General features: G+C 52.3%; 1 protein-coding gene across 1 annotated transcript in view; it reads left to right on the forward strand.

Annotated features, from left to right (window-relative positions):
- RSPH6A (radial spoke head 6 homolog A) overlaps positions 1–17,566 on the forward strand; it is a 75,503-nt gene that overhangs the window by 33,654 nt on the left and 24,283 nt on the right. The window contains exons 2-5 of the mRNA XM_063937611.1: positions 2,373–2,607; positions 6,835–7,290; positions 7,391–7,678; positions 7,772–7,916. Coding sequence (XP_063793681.1) covers positions 2,373–2,607; positions 6,835–7,290; positions 7,391–7,678; positions 7,772–7,916 — 1,124 coding nt within the window. The remainder of the gene's footprint in view (positions 1–2,372; positions 2,608–6,834; positions 7,291–7,390; positions 7,679–7,771; positions 7,917–17,566) is intronic.

Here is a 17,566-nt window from a genome sequence, read left to right on the forward strand (position 1 = left end):
GCACATTCTGTGGCAGGCCTGCCACAGCCTAAAACTGTAAAAGCCCACTCCACAAGGAAGGTGGGCTCATCTTGGGCGGCTGCCCGAGGGGTCTCGGCATTACAACTCTGCCGAGCAGCTACGTGGTCGGGGAAGAACACGTTTGTAAAATTTTACAAATTTGATACCCTGGCAAAGGAGGACCTGGAGTTCTCTCATTCGGTGCTGCAGAGTCATCCGCACTCTCCCGCCCGTTTGGGAGCTTTGGTATAATCCCCATGGTCCTTTCAGGAACCCCAGCATCCACTTAGGACGATAGAGAAAATAAGAATTTACTTACCGATAATTCTATTTCTCGGAGTCCGTAGTGGATGCTGGGCGCCCATCCCAAGTGCGGATTATCTGCAATACTTGTACATAGTTATTGTTAACTAATTCGGGTTATTGTTAAGGAGCCATCTTTAAGAGGCCCTTTCTGTTGTCATACTGTTAACTGGGTTTAGATCACAAGTTGTACGGTGTGATTGGTGTGGCTGGTATGAGTCTTACCCGGGATTCAAAATGCCTCCCTTATTGTGTATGCTCGTCCGGGCACAGTACCTAACTGGAGTCTGGAGGAGGGTCATAGGGGGAGGAGCCAGTGCACACCACCTGACCTAGTAAAGCTTTACTTTTTTGTGCCCTGTCTCCTGCGGAGCCGCTATTCCCCATGGTCCTTTCAGGAACCCCAGCATCCACTACGGACTCCGAGAAATAGAATTATCGGTAAGTAAATTCTTATTTTGAGCTGCATTGAATAGTGGCGGGAGCTAACTCCTGGTGCTATTCAACTGTTGCTGAATTGAATCGACCCCAATGATATTCCCGGTAGGCCCTACTGTATCATAGTCCTGCTCTCATGGGGGGGTCTCGGTAATAGTTCTTGCTGAAAGTGTCATGAAGAAAACTTTTTTGTTTGTGTTAGACCTACCGCCTAACTGTCCTGATTTTGGCGGGAGAGCCCCATTTTTCGGCAGGGCATTTAATGCAAGGCCATGTCCCCTAGCCGGAGGCCACACCCATTAGCAGTGAGGTCACGCCCCCTGATTTTGGGTATGCATATGTCTCTCTCTTTTCACCTAGAAAATGTTGACAGGTATGGTTAAGGTGTCTAATCCCTCCCTGGGGTATGGGACTCAGGGTCGACAGTGTCTAGGTCGACACACATTGGGTCGACACAGCCATTAGGTCGACATGAGCAAGGTCGACATGGAAAACGGTCGACATGAGGTTTTGGTGTCATTTTCTTCGTAAAGTGACGGGGAACCCCAATTAGTACACCGTGTCCCTTCGCATGGCTCGCTTCGCTCGCCATGCTTTGGGCAAGGTGCCTCGCTGTGCTCGGCACAGGTTACCATTCCCAATCGTAGTCCACGTGGATCGTAAAGTATGAAAACGTTAAAAAATTTGGGAAAAACTCATGTCGACCTCTTTCATGTCGACCTAATGGTCGTGTTGACCTATTTCATGTGTCGACCTAACCAATGTCGACCAATAGGTGTCGACCTAGACTGTGTCGACCCAATGTCCGGATACTCCTTCCCCTACACAGACTCAGCTGTTTGCAGCCAGCGGGCTTCCGGCTTTTAGATGCTGCTTGCAGTGCTGCAGAGAGAGTTGGAATCGGGCAGAGGAGACTTCTTGATGTGTTTTGTATTTTCATTTTATTCATTATTTATTTATTACCAGTTTCTTATATAGCGCACGTGGCTGTGGTGGCAGGCTGTTTTAGCAGGGCACTACTAAAGGGGCAGGGTGCATTTTGCCTTTTAAAAATCGGTCAGGACGCTGAAACAGCCCACGTTGAATTTTTCATATTGGAGGCCATACACAGATGGATGATCTGCACCTAGCACAGGCCTGGTGCAAGTTTCAATGGTGTGATTGATGGTGGGGTCTAAAGACGCACAAAGCACGATTGCAGTGTCTGTAGACACTGACAGTGGGCGTCTCAGTCTTTGCACATTTGGACGCATTAGTTGCAGACACAGCTGCAGCAGAAGGCGTAATGAAGGCCGCAACTGCGTCTAACTCAGAATCTGACCCTATGAGGAGGAAGTATATTACCCCCGCCAACATTAGGGCTGCTTCCAGAAATTTCCCTGGCTGGTTTTCCATCCCAATCCAGCCCTCGGGAGATGAATGAAGACTTGGAGAACTTGCCCATAACAACCAATCTACCTATAATTTTATAGAAAGTATTTGCTAAAAGATAGCCAGAAACTGATAGGTTGCTATGGACAACTTGTCCACTTGTCCTTTTTAGGTTTCATACTTCTACCTTAGAGAGGAAGCAGATGTAACATACAGTACATCAACAATAATTACTGTAAATCCTTGGGTCTATTCCACAGATATGAACATCTTGCTGCCCTTCTGTCACGGATCCTGTCAGAGCGTCCTCCTAATGCCCTGGATGTCCTGGAGCAGCTGAGCACAGAACTCCACTGGTCCAGACTGAACAAAGGTCTGGATTCACTGCGCACCCTGAGAGATGACCCTCCCACCTACCTTAAGGCGGAGTCTCAACGGGCACTGTTCTTTCGGGGTGCGGGGGATGGCGAGGAGATCGAAGGAGACGGGGAGATGGTGAGAGCAAAATGCGGGAAATTCTGGGAGGATAATGAGGGGGTGATAGTAATATGAAAGAGCAATAGGCACTGATTATAGGGTATGTCCGTCACAGATCTTTTTTTTTTTTTTCAAGAATTAAATCTTTGTAACTTTTTTTTAACTGTAGCTCTGAAGTTATTCTTGAAATTAAAACTTAATTTCTCATCCTGATATTCTGTGTTCTTAATTAACGGCCTTTAGAGGTGCATGCTACTGATTTTTAAAGCGGATATGCTTTGAGCGTAACCGATAAGTGATAGGAGAGGGGCCCCGAAAATGGTGCCAGAATGATAGATTTTATTGTTGACATAACTGACATAGCACCAAGTTTCAGAAAGGAGTTCTGAGGTCAGGCGCTCCTGTGACAAACTGACATATTATATTTATGTGTGTGTGTGTGTGTGCATATGAGTGCATATTCATTTATATCTATCTAACTCTCTATATAAAAAGAATAGAAAATATATATATATATATATATATATATGTATATAATATATGTGTGGGTGTGTGTACATATGTGTGCATATTCTTTCATTGATATCTATGTACAGTATCTAACTGGCAAGTCCAATCGTCGAAAAGGAGGGCACTACTTCTGATGATTGGACTTGCCTGTTATTTTGGACCACTGGCATTTGCTTCCGAGGAGCACCCTCTGTTGTTGGACTATTATTGATAAGAGTGCAAAATGGTCAAATTATAACTATTTATCTACAATATATATATATATATATATATATATATATATATAGTTCCAATATGACCGGCACTCCAAATGAATTAATTAAATACCTGGGTGCCCTCCCACGGTCCAGAAGGAGCAAGAACAGAGAGAGAGAAAACGGGCGGCACTCCACGGATTTTTCAGAAGAATTGAGACAGCTACACAAGCTTAATAATCAACGTTTCAGGTGCTGTTTTAATACCACCTTTCGTCAGGATACAAACAATACATATACAACATACCTTATATAGATCCCAGTGCACAGACCCACATCACAATCACCGCCCATTTCCGGTCACGAGTGCCGTCATAACATACGGCCATCCGTAACAGACGGGAGAATCTAATCCCCTAGCAACCAACAAAGCTACTGGTCACCTCCGTGCTCCGGGCCTCCCACCACCAGCTCGCCCACCGGAAGCGCGTCAGAGCCGCATCTACCAATAGGCGGGCGGGAGGGGAGGGGCCCGTCACCCGGGCAACGGAGAAACAATAATAAAGAACACCGAACGGTGCATGGACTCTACTGCTGCACAGCTTAGTACATTATCAAAAACATGGATCTAATACTGCATACCGCATAGAATTATCCAGTAAGCTAATTTAGAATATCTAGAGTAATGCAGTAAAATAATTATTCATAAACCTGGACCAATTACCAATTGATAATGTACTAAGCTGTGCAGCAGTAGAGTCCATGCACCGTTCGGTGTTCTTTATTATTGTTTCTCCGTTGCCCGGGTGACGGGCCCCTCCCCTCCCGCCCGCCTATTGGTAGATGCGGCTCTGACGCGCTTCCGGTGGGCGAGCTGGTGGTGGGAGGCCCGGAGCACGGAGGTGACCAGTAGCTTTGTTGGTTGCTAGGGGATTAGATTCTCCCGTCGGTTACGGATGGCCGTATGTTATGACGGCACTCGTGACCGGAAATGGGCGGTGATTGTGATGTGGGTCTGTGCACTGGGATCTATATAAGGTATGTTGTATATGTATTGTTTGTATCCTGACGAAAGGTGGTATTAAAACAGCACCTGAAACGTTGATTATTAAGCTTGTGTAGCTGTCTCAATTCTTCTGAAAAATCCGTGGAGTGCCGCCCGTTCTCTCTCTCTCTCTCTCTCTCTCTCTCTCTCTCTCTCTCTCTCTCTCTCTCTCTCTCTCTCTCTCTCTCTCTATATATATATATATATATATATATATATATATATATATATATATACACAGAAAAGGCAGTCTGCACTCACAAGGATAAACGCCACAACCAGCCTCCGTGCCACGTATATATATATATATATATATATATATACATACAGCAGTGCCGTAACTAGACATTTTAGCACTGTGTGCAAGAATCAGCATTGCCCCCCCCCCCCCCCCCCCACACACACCATATTTAAAATAGGGCCAGTGCGCGCTGTAGGTGTGCCTCAAAACTGTAGGGGCATGGCTTCATGTGTAAGGGGCATGGCCAAAAATAATACCAATTCATATTACGCTGCACAGTTGTCTCCATTATTCAAATGATGCCACACAGTAGCGCCACTTACACACATTATGCCAGGTAGAGCCCCCTTTTACACATTATGCCAGGTAGAGCCCCCTTTTACACATTGTGCCAGGTAGAGCCCCCTTTTACACATTGTGCCAGGTAGAGCCCCCTTTTACACATTGTGCCAGGTAGAGCCTCCTTTTACACATTACGCCAGGTAGAGCCCCCTTTTACACATTACGCCAGGTAGAGTCCCCTTTTACACCTTATCACAGGTAGAGCCCTCTATAACACACTACGGCTGGTAGATTCCTCTTTTATACATTACGGCAGGCAGAGCTCCTTTTTACACAGTATGGCTGGTAGAGTCCCCTTTTACGTGCCGGTTCTCTGTCCTCAGTGCGGGATGTACTAACCTCTCCCACAGCGTTAACTGCCTTTCTCGGCACTCCCCTGACATCTACTTGGTAACCTGGCTTCTCCCCATCCCGGCGCTGCTATTCGCTTCTTGTTGTTTACATGCACCGCCTCCTCACCGCCGTGGCCACTCAGGACTCGCTTGCCATTGCTCCTTCACCAACCCTGTATGCACCAACCGGATGCTGTGGCATGAGTGCATGTGCCGCCAGTGAATACCAAGGCTCAACGTGGCATCTGCAACACTGTCCTGAGTGGCCGCGGTGGTGAGGATGCGGTGCATATGAACAACAAGAAGCAAATAGCAGCACCGGGACAGGGAGGAGCCAGGGTACAGAGGACATCACCTCTCTCCCCTCACCTTTATAAGGGCCGCTGCCCAGAGACCAGGCCACTCACTGACAAGCACAAGCAGGGGCAGAGGGGCTGCTTAGGTGCAGTCCTGGAGCTCGCTGGCCACTCTCTGCCGCTGTGTGGTTGTAGATCCAGGGCTTTTTAGCCAGCATGTCCCCTGGGAGCACAGGTCTACAAGAGAGCAGGAGGTCGTCACTGCAACCTCCGGGCGGGAGGGGCAGGACATGACTGCCGGGTTGCCATTGTGCGCGCTGCACTATAACTCTGGCAGGGGCAGGTGCGAGGTGAGAGAAGGATTGGGCACTACAGCCGCGGCTCACTTTAACCTACAGCGGTGGCGGCAGAAGAGGGGATCAGGCAGTGTTGCCAGCGGTACTGCGCCCACAGTGCATATGTGCTGTGTGCCAGGCACCGCTGGCACAGACCTAGTTACGGCCCTGATATACAGTGTATATATAGATATATATATATATATATATATATATAAAATGAAAAACAAAACAATGATCCTATATAAAAGATGCCTCATCTTGCAATATAAGAACAAATGTAGGAATATGTTCAGCTGCTATCCATTCACGGTAGCTAGATTCCTGTGAGAATCACTGTGACATGAAAGGAGGAAGTGGACAACCTTTGGGGTAATCAGATAAGTTATTCTGACTGTTTTATATTGTGAACTCTCAAGTTTTAGCATTTTATTCAGGAATAAACCAGTTTCATTAATACAATAGGTGGCCTATTTTTTGTATGTTCCCGGTTGTTAGGGGGCAAGTTGTGTGGTATTTCTACTGTATGTATAAACTATAGGAAGAAGATAGAAGTGCAAAACTAAATAGGGTCTGTGGTTTCCTACATTAGCAAAGCAGATCTGGCTGCAGTAATGGCAATAGCGGTCTGCAATGCTCAACTCTATGTGGACAGTTTTAATTATTTGCTGATGTGCAAAAAGGTAATTTCACTGCCAAGTTGCCTTGCTCCCACCTCTAAGAGTTTTTGCATGGCTTGCAAGTCTTTAATCACGATATCGTTGTCTCCTGACTTCAGGTTCTGGTTCCTAACTTTTGGAAAATTTGACCTGATTTAGATTATAATATATTTGCAAAATGAAATGTATTCTTGTCGCTGCATAATTTTTCCTTAAAACTGTATTTACTGGTAGTTTCTGTATTTCCTAGGCCAAATGGACATCATTTTAATTGTTTGTCTTTTTTTATAGACAGACTCTCCACTTCCTAACCTCTTTGACCTTGCTCACCTTCTTCAACAAGGAGGAGTGAGTTTGGGACGAGATGAAATAGTACGGATAGCCCTTGCCTTGAAACGTCTTATTGACAACCATCCAATCCAGTACTGCCGCTTCTGGGGCAAAATCTTGGGTATTACTGGCAGTTATTTGGTGGCAGAGGTGCAGTTTCGTGAAGGTGAAGATGAAGAAACTGAGGAGGGTGCAGAAGAGGAAGAGAAAGCAGCAGAGCAAGAGGAGGAGGATGAAGATAAAGAGGAAGCAGAAGACTTGCCCCCGCAGTCCACTTACCGCCCTCCCCCATTAGTGCCCCGAGAGGACAATGGTACAGGTGCAAATAAATATGTGTATTTTGTGTGCACTGAAGTTGGGTCAGAATGGGTCAGGCTACCTCCAGTTACACCTGCACAGATCACAGCTGCACGAAAGGTATCTCTCTATATAGATTTGTGTTTCTCTAACTCTATATGTGTATGTCCTTCTTTACCAATCCCAGTCACACGCCCATCTGATCATCCTTTCTCAATAGATCAAACGTCTCTTCACTGGAAATCTCGATGCTCCAGTTATCACTTATCCCCCATTTCCGGGAACAGAAGCAAACCTTCTGCGCGCTCAGATTGGCCGGATCTCCGCAGGCACCCATGTCAGCCCTCTGGGTTACTACCAGTTTGGAGAAGAAGAGGGGGAAGAAGAGGAGGAAGGAGCAGCTAGAGATACATATGAGGAGAACCCAGAATTTGAAGGAATTCCAGTGACTGAACTGGTAGACAGCTTGTCTACTTGGGTTCACCATGTCCAGCACATACTGCCGCAGGTCAGAAGACTGTCTCTCATTAGTTTAGATATGGTCATCTCCCTTGTTTTGTTTTAATTATGGGAACATTTATTTGTCATCTCCAACTCTCAGGGGCGCTGTGTTTGGTTGAACACTGCTGTAAAATCTGAACAAGAGGTAGAAGAAGAGGAAGGAGAGGAGGAAGAGAAGGAGGAGGAAGAGGAACCAGAACCTGAAGTGGGCCCACCACTCCTTACCCCTCTATCTGAGGATGCAGGTGCCCACCCTTTATCTCCTAACACCCAGCACTGCTTTCGCAAAATTCTCTGTAAACGTGTTTTCTTCTGGAGCAATGAGTATGTGGCCGGAGAGCCCCAGCCACGAGGCAAATGGCCGCCCTGGCACTGAAGGGGTTAATCCCTAGTGCCCGGCGCCATTTGCCAAGACAAAGGGGCGCTTGGCGCCAAATTTGAAATGTATTGTGGGCGCTAGGCGCCGTGTTTTATTAATGTTTAAAATTGTATTTTAACCTGTGCCGTGGTCCCGGACCCCTCCGGAGACCACAGCAGGGAGGACAGCCCCCGGCGCGCTCAGCAGAGTGTGCACGCCGGGGGAGAGGAGGCAGCCGCTGACCGCCGGAGTCCGGGAGCTCCGCTCCCGGCAGCGGTCAGTGTAGCCCCGGGCGCACTGGAGTGTGCGCGCCGGGGAGAAGGGTGAGCGCTGCGGCTGGGAGCTCGGCTCCCGCTGCAGTGCTCTATGTGAGAGCCGCCGCTGGGGGCCGGGAGCTCTGCTCCCGGCGCCTCAGCCCAGCACGGGTGGCCAGCCGCAGCAGCCGGGACGGACGTCCCGGGATGCTAGTCGACGAGGGGGGTGCGCTGCAGCCCGGCTCCCCGCCGGACGCTGCAGCGAGGCTAACAGACAGGCGCCGCTCATGGGGGACCGGGCTAGCCGGCTCCCTAGCGGCGTGGGCACATTAGGCGGCCAAGCAAGATGATGAGCGCTGGGGTCCGGGAGCTACGCTCCCGGCGCCCCAGCACCACAACAAAGCCAGAGTCACGGCGGCCGGGACAAGAGTCCCGGGCCGCCGGGCTTAGGTACAGGGGGGTGCGCCGCTGCGTGCGGCGAGGCCACCAAAGTAGTGCCACCCTGGGGGGACAGGGAGAGCCAGCTCCCTGGAACCCCAGAGGCAGGAAGGCAGGCTGAAGGATGGGGGAAGCCAGCCCCATGCCTCCAGCACTGAGAGGGAGAGCCCTAGCAGCCAGGCTGCAGGGCTAGGGAAGGCACTGCAGTGCCTGAATATGTAGAGTCTGTGCAGGGCACAGGCTCAGTGTATATTTAAAGAGAAATGTACAGTGTGATTTAAAAATGTAATGTATTTAAAGATAAAATGCACTTACTTGATTGTGTGTCCCAGGAGGGGGGAATCCATAGCTGTGCAGGCTGATGGATTCTCCCAGACCTTTTCCCTAAAAACGGAATGCTTTCCCATCCAGCCTCACAGTTCCAATGGGGACAGGGAGAAAGAGAAGCAGCTTAGCTATAGAACAAGCTGAGGGGTTTCTTGGAGCTCCATGGAGATCAGCCGTAGTGAACCAGAGACCTGGACCGGGGAGTCAGGCTGCCCAGCTCTGGAGCCCAAATCCAGGCTGCAGGCAGTGAGAGGGGTCCCGGGCAGGTTTCTGGAAGTCAGTTTAGGAGGGAAAACTTCCCCCCAGCCAGACTGAACGGCACCGTGGGAGTAGCCTGCTCTCCCAGATGGGAGAGACAAAGGAGACCGGCCACTCCCCACTGTCCATTGGGGACAATGTTAGGTGTGCATGAGTCCAGAGCATGCACAGCTCATGGGTAAACATTGATTGGTTGTACACCACAGGGCGGGCTTACCCCCTGTGGTAGAGGGTCTTGGAGAGGGATAAAAGGAGGGCAGTTGGCCCATAGGATTGTGTATTGTAACATCTTCTTCTGCTGAAACATCTTAATTGTATGCTGTTGCCCCTAGCAATAGGGAGGAGCCTTTTTAAAGGTTATTTGAGCAATAAACACCTTTGCCTCAAGAAGACTGCTTCATCTTGTGACCAACAGGGTTAGGCCAAACCTAGCCCCGTCCTCCGGCTGTCCAGGGAAGCACCTGACGTCTCCAAGCTCCGCCTTCCGCCAGCTACCGGTAGAGGCCTAGCAAGTGGCTAGTGGGGATTCGTCGACACCACACAGGTGTGGTAAAGCAGTGCGTCGGCACATACAGAGCAGAACCGTGGTTCCAAACGCCACGGCAGGTTAGGAGTTTGGTGGTGGCAGCGAGAACCCGCCCACAGCGCAGTGGGTGGAGTCAGTAACAGGCGGTTACTGACGGTAAGCGGGAATCCCCTATGTGGTCAGGCCTCGTGCGGCTTGACCTTCCATTCTGTGCGCAGTCAACGGGACGCGGAAGCTGCGAGTGCTTCCGTACGGTATCGTCCTGTCACAGAAATTGGTGGCATAGTGGTGGGATAATCCCAGGCGGCTTTTCATCACCCGATTGGAGAAGCCGAGTTACTCAGGAGAGGAGTAACTGCAGCGCAGGAGGACGCACAAGATGGCGGAATTCAGCGGAATGTCCAAGGAGGATCTGGAGATCGTATGCCAGGGGAAGGGTGTGGAAATCCCTTCCAACGCGTCCAGGAGCGTCATGCAGGCGGCGCTCAGGAGCTGGGAGGAGTCTCATCGGGCGGAGGTGGAAAGCACTGACGGCGTCAGCATCGCAGAGGACGGCCCACCAGTGGACCTTCGTAAGGAACCGGTGAGAACCACAAGCCCCGCCCTCTCTCACAGCAGCAATGTTTCCCGGCAATCCCTAGCAGGGCCAGGATCCCAACGTCCCAGGGGGGGCGGCCCGGATACCCTAGCAGATCGGCTAGCGGAATTGGGGGAAAGGGCAACAGAGCAAGAACGCTTGATCATCATCCAGATGTGGCGTGATGAGCGGGCACCACAGGCCGTGGTACCCCGGGAGCCGTTGTCAGCTGTTGTACACAGATCAGGACGAGTTCAGTTTGCCAAGTTTGCAGACAGTGATGGGGACATTGATGGACATTTGCAAGTCTTTGAGAGGACTTGTAAACTACATGATCTACCCAAGTCAGAGTGGGTGAGACACCTTGTGCCCACTCTGCATGGAGAGGCCTTGGAGGCCTATCGAGGAGTGGCGACGGAGGACTGTGGGAACTACGACGAAGTCAAGAAGGCCCTCCTCCAGCGATTCTTCATCACTCCTGAGTCTTACAGGAAGAAATTCAGAGACTTGCCCAAGAATCCTAGCAGCACCCATGAGCAGTTCGCCACCCAGCTGAGGCAGTACGTGGTGAAGTGGGTGAAAGATTCGGAAGCCACTACGTGGGACGCACTGATCGACCTGATCTGCAGGGAGCAGTTCTACCGCAGGTGCGCCCAAGAAGTGAAGGAGTGGGTGCTAGATCGGGAGCCACCCAGCTTAAAAATGGCTGCCCAATTAGCCGACAAATATGTGGCAATTCGGCCACGGGGGCAGAAGCGCCCCGCCAGCAGCCAGCTCCAACAGACTGTACCACCAAGGGGACCACCCTCTTCAACTCATCACCCCCAAAGACAAGCATCTTCCAACATGGGTGCTCTTGGCCAGCAACCGCACCGCAGCGTCCCTGCAACTGATCAGAGATCATCGGTGCCACGACTGGAGAAGAAGTGCTACGGCTGTGGGAAAATCGGACATCTGAGGATGAACTGTCCTGCATCCCAAGCACCCCAGACTCGTGCCCCAAATCCGAGTGCTGGAGCCCGGCTCGCTTGTTTGACGAGAGGAGATGAGCCTACAGAGACTGTTCCCCCTCCAGTCAGTCCGATGGAGTGTGGCGAGAGACAGGTGCACTCTGCGGAGAGAGTCACCTGCATGGCCAAACAGCCCCTACACAACATGTGGAGGCACCTGCAGCCAGTCCACGTGGGACCCCTGCAGGGAGAAGGCCTAAGAGACTCTGGGGCCTCAATCACTGTGGTGAGCCCCCACCTTATAGATCCTGCTGCAGTATTGCAGGGTCGCACTGCCACGGTCACCCTGGCAGAAGGAACAGAAAAAGCGGTTCCCATGGCAAGAGTCTACCTGGACTGGGGAGCTGGACCAGAGTTGCGAGAAGTTGCCGTCATGGATGGTCTCCCAACTGATGTGGTCCTAGGAAATGATCTGGGTGGTGGGATCGTCACTACGTTTGTTGGCGCCATTCCCCGGAGTCAAGTTCCAAAACCACCGTTGACATCAGCTACTCCAGCACCGCCCAGCCCAGAGGAAAAGACTACAGCTGCTAGACAACTGCCAGCACAGCCAACCACAGCATCAACCAGCCCAGAGGAAAAGATCACAGCGGCTAGATCAGTACATCGACCCCGCATGCCTTTTGCCTCTGGTATGCCTACGTCCCCTAGCAACGCAGAGGATGTCGGTTCCAGCTCGTTTGATCCTGTGGGGGTGCCCAATGATGCTCCTGACCCAAGTGGTTTGCCAACTCCGGCGGTGAGTATGAGAAACCACACTGATTTTTCCATGACTGACCCCTACCAGACTGACCCTAGTAGTCCCCACCTAGATCCCCCTGTAGAGCGTCCCAATTTAGGAGAGATTGAGGGCCACAGGCAGGAGTTTAGGGAGGTTCAACTCTCTGACCCATCCCCGAAAGGCATGAGGCGCCACTCTGGCAGCGGCCTTGACAGGGTTGGGGCGGGAAGTTTGACCTGGCGGGAAGGGTTAAGGTACAGGGTAGCCAGGAAAGTGGGAGGGGATAGACCAGATAGGGAATGTGTCCAACTGGTCCCCTCAGGGAACGTTCCTGCGCAACCGGTGTCGGTTGCCAGCGAAACCCCTTTGGACAGCAACCCGGAGACAGACCGTACCCTGAAGTGCCTGACACAGAGCTTACCCTGGTCTGGAATGTCGGATGACGCCCAGACCAACTGTAAGGCTGGTGCCATGCGTTGGCAGCCGGGGCACTCCAGCGGTTGTGTTGTCTCTGGGCCTCTGCCCATAGGAGAACCCTTGCAGCAAGTTGCTGTGGACATAGCAGGTCCCCTACCTGTGCACCGTAGATCGGGGAAGACACGCAGCCTCCCTGTAGTGGATGCCACACAGGATCCAGAGGCTGGTGGTCTGGCCGCCATCCCTGTGGCACAGGTAGCGGACGAGGAGGAAGGAGTAGGCCTAGGTGACAGGGTAGGTTTCCCGAGTCATAGGTCGACGGAGGAGGATTGGAGGGCAGGTCTGACAGTTAGGGCAGACAGTTGCCAGGTAGGAATGACGGAGGTGCAGTGCCTGGGGCACCATGTGGGAGGAGACAGGGGTAGGCCCAACCCAGAGGGGGTGGAGGCAACCAGAGGCTGTCCCCGACCCACATCACCCAGACCGGTACTGACCTTAGAACCTGTAAGGCCCTACGGACATGTTGTCATTGACTTTAGTCCTGTAGTGAACCCCTTGACAGAGATGGCTAGGAAGGGCATTCCCAAGTCAGTGGACTTTGCACCCGCTTGCGAGTTGGCATTCCAGTCATTGAAAGAGGCTCGGGTACCCGCTCCAGTGCTGATGGCGCACATTCTTGACCAGGACTGTGTGTTACGAACTATTGCGCCACTGCACGGACTGGGAGCAGTACCGAGCCAGAGAGAGCCATATGGGCAGGAGCACCCTGTGGCCTGTTTGAGCAGAAAACTGCTATGGTGGGAGGTGGGGTATGCCACAGTTGGGACACCGTGGGTGGCACTTGTTTGTAACCGGCCCCCCACCGTGGTGACTTACCACCTACCTGTTAGGTGGCTGCAACCTACCTTGGGGGAATTGGACAGACTTTTGTGGTGGAGCCTTGAACTTGGACTTCAGGTGGACTATTTGAACATTGTGCACCCACGAAGAGAGGCCCATTGCACTATGGATGAACTGTCTAGGCCAGAGCCTACACCCCCCAGGTAGCGTCCCCTTCACCCCAACGGACTGCGGGACCAGGACCCAAATCGTTGGGACATGGGTCCCTGGTTGACCCGCTTGAATGGGGGGGGGGGAGTGTGGCCGGAGAGCCCCAGCCACGAGGCAAATGGCCGCCCTGGCACTGAAGGGGTTAATCCCTAGTGCCCGGCGCCATTTGCCAAGACAAAGGGGCGCTTGGCGCCAAATTTGAAATGTATTGTGGGCGCTAGGCGCCGTGTTTTATTAATGTTTAAAATTGTATTTTAACCTGTGCCGTGGTCCCGGACCCCTCCGGAGACCACAGCAGGGAGGACAGCCCCCGGTGCGCTCAGCAGAGTGTGCACGCCGGGGGAGAGGAGGCAGCCGCTGACCGCCGGAGTCCGGGAGCTCCGCTCCCGGCAGCGGTCAGTGTAGCCCCGGGCGCACTGGAGTGTGCGCGCCGGGGAGAAGGGTGAGCGCTGCGGCTGGGAGCTCGGCTCCCGCTGCAGTGCTCTATGTGAGAGCCGCCGCTGGGGGCCGGGAGCTCTGCTCCCGGCGCCTCAGCCCAGCACGGGTGGCCAGCCGCAGCAGCCGGGACGGACGTCCCGGGCTGCTAGTCGGCGAGGGGGGTGCGCTGCAGCCCGGCTCCCCGCCGGACGCTGCAGCGAGGCTAACAGACAGGCGCCGCTCATGGGGGACCGGGCTAGCCGGCTCCCTAGCGGCGTGGGCACATTAGGCGGCCAAGCAAGATGATGAGCGCTGGGGTCCGGGAGCTACGCTCCCGGCGCCCCAGCACCACAACAAAGCCAGAGTCACGGCGGCCGGGACAAGAGTCCCGGGCCGCCGGGCTTAGGTACAGGGGGGTGCGCCGCTGCGTGCGGCGAGGCCACCAAAGTAGTGCCACCCTGGGGGGACAGGGAGAGCCAGCTCCCTGGAACCCCAGAGGCAGGAAGGCAGGCTGAAGGATGGGGGAAGCCAGCCCCATGCCTCCAGCACTGAGAGGGAGAGCCCTAGCAGCCAGGCTGCAGGGCTAGGGAAGGCACTGCAGTGCCTGAATATGTAGAGTCTGTGCAGGGCACAGGCTCAGTGTATATTTAAAGAGAAATGTACAGTGTGATTTAAAAATGTAATGTATTTAAAGATAAAATGCACTTACTTGATTGTGTGTCCCAGGAGGGGGGAATCCATAGCTGTGCAGGCTGATGGATTCTCCCAGACCTTTTCCCTAAAAACGGAATGCTTTCCCATCCAGCCTCACAGTTCCAATGGGGACAGGGAGAAAGAGAAGCAGCTTAGCTATAGAACAAGCTGAGGGGTTTCTTGGAGCTCCATGGAGATCAGCCGTAGTGAACCAGAGACCTGGACCGGGGAGTCAGGCTGCCCAGCTCTGGAGCCCAAATCCAGGCTGCAGGCAGTGAGAGGGGTCCCGGGCAGGTTTCTGGAAGTCAGTTTAGGAGGGAAAACTTCCCCCCAGCCAGACTGAACGGCACCGTGGGAGTAGCCTGCTCTCCCAGATGGGAGAGACAAAGGAGACCGGCCACTCCCCACTGTCCATTGGGGACAATGTTAGGTGTGCATGAGTCCAGAGCATGCACAGCTCATGGGTAAACATTGATTGGTTGTACACCACAGGGCGGGCTTACCCCCTGTGGTAGAGGGTCTTGGAGAGGGATAAAAGGAGGGCAGTTGGCCCATAGGATTGTGTATTGTAACATCTTCTTCTGCTGAAACATCTTAATTGTATGCTGTTGCCCCTAGCAATAGGGAGGAGCCTTTTTAAAGGTTATTTGAGCAATAAACACCTTTGCCTCAAGAAGACTGCTTCATCTTGTGACCAACAGGGTTAGGCCAAACCTAGCCCCGTCCTCCGGCTGTCCAGGGAAGCACCTGACGTCTCCAAGCTCCGCCTTCCGCCAGCTACCGGTAGAGGCCTAGCAAGTGGCTAGTGGGGATTCGTCGACACCACACAGGTGTGGTAAAGCAGTGCGTCGGCACATACAGAGCAGAACCGTGGTTCCAAACGCCACGGCAGGTTAGGAGTTTGGTGGTGGCAGCGAGAACCCGCCCACAGCGCAGTGGGTGAAGTCAGTAACAGGCGGTTACTGACGGTAAGCGGGAATCCCCTATGTGGTCAGGCCTCGTGCGGCTTGACCTTCCATTCTGTGCGCAGTCAACGGGACGCGGAAGCTGCGAGTGCTTCCGTACGGTATCGTCCTGTCACAGAGTATAATTAATTTACTATTTAATTTCCCATTAAGAATAGAATGTATAAGGTTACAGTAATTTTCTCTGACGTCCTAAGTGGATGCTGGGGACTCCGTCAGGACCATGGGGAATAGCGGCTCCGCAGGAGACAGGGCACAAAAGTAAAAGCTTTAGGATCAGGTGGTGTGCACTGGCTCCTCCCCCTATGACCCTCCTCCAAGCCTCAGTTAGGTTTTTGTGTCCGGCCGAGAAGGGTGCAATCTAGGTGGCTCTCCTAAAGAGCTGCTTAGAGTAAAAGTTTTGTTAGGTTTTTTTATTTTCAGTGAGTCCTGCTGGCAACAGGCTCACTGCAACGAGGGACTTAGGGGAGAAGAAGTGAACTCACCTGCGTGCAGGATGGATTGGCTTCTTAGGCTACTGGACACTAGCTCCAGAGGGACGATCACAGGTACAGCCTGGATGGGTCACCGGAGCCGCGCCGCCGACCCCCTTGCAGATGCTGAAGAGAGAAGAGGTCCAGAAATCGGCGGCTGAAGACTTCTCAGTCTTCATGAGGTAGCGCACAGCACTGCAGCTGTGCGCCATTGCTCTCAGCACACTTCACACCAACGGTCACTGAGGGTGCAGGGCGCTTGGGGGGGCGCCCTGGGCAGCAATGAAAGTACCTATGCTGGCTAAAAATACATCACATATAGCCCCTGGGGCTATATGGATGTATTTAACCCCTGCCAGGTTGTCAGAAAAACGGGAGAAGAAGCCCGCCGAAAAGGGGGCGGGGCCTATTCTCCTCAGCACACAGCGCCATTTTCCTACACAGCCCCGCTGCTAGGAAGGCTCCCAGGCTCTCCCCTGCACTGCACTACAGAAACAGGGTTAAAACAGAGAGGGGGGGCACTTATTTGGCGATATTATTATATATTAAGATGCTATAAGGGAAAACACTTATATAAGGTTGTCCCTGTATAATATAGCGTTTTGGTGTGTGCTGGCAAACTCTCCCTCTGTCTCCCCAAAGGGCTAGTGGGGTCCTGTCCTCTATCAGAGCATTCCCTGTGTGTGTGCTGTGTGTCGGTACGTGTGTGTCGACATGTATGAGGACGATGTTGGTGAGGAGGCGGAGCAATTGCCTGTAATGGTGATGTCACTCTCTAGGGAGTCGACACCGGAATGGATGGCTTATTTAGGGAATTACGTGATAATGTCAACACGCTGCAAGGTCGGTTGACGACATGAGACGGCCGGCAAACCAATTAGTACCTGTCCAGGCGTCTCAAACACCGTCAGGGGCTTTAAAACGCCCATTTACATCAGTCGGTCGACACAGACACGGACACTGACTCCAGTGTCGACGGTGAAGAAACAAACGTATTTTCCATTTGGGCCACACGTTACATGTTAAGGGCAATGAAGGAGGTGTTACATATTTCTGATACTACAAGTACCACAAAAGAGGGTATTATGTGGGGTGTGAAAAAACTACCTGTAGTTTTTCCTGAATCAGATAAATTAAATGAAGTGTGTGATGATGCGTGGGTTTCCCCCGATAGAAAATTATTGGCGTTATACCCTTTCCCGCCAGAAGTTAGGGCGCGTTGGGAAACACCCCTTAGGGTGGATAAGGCGCTCACACGCTTATCAAAACAAGTGGCGTTACCGTCTCCAGATACGGCCGCCTTCAAGGAGCCAGCTGATAGGAGGCTGGAAAATATCCTAAAAAGTATATACACACATACTGGTGTTATACTGCGACCAGCGATCGCCTCAGCCTGGATGTGCAGCGCTGG

The sequence above is a fragment of the Pseudophryne corroboree genome, chromosome 8, assembly GCF_028390025.1.
Source record: "Pseudophryne corroboree isolate aPseCor3 chromosome 8, aPseCor3.hap2, whole genome shotgun sequence".
Classification (NCBI taxonomy): Eukaryota; Metazoa; Chordata; class Amphibia; order Anura; family Myobatrachidae; genus Pseudophryne; species Pseudophryne corroboree.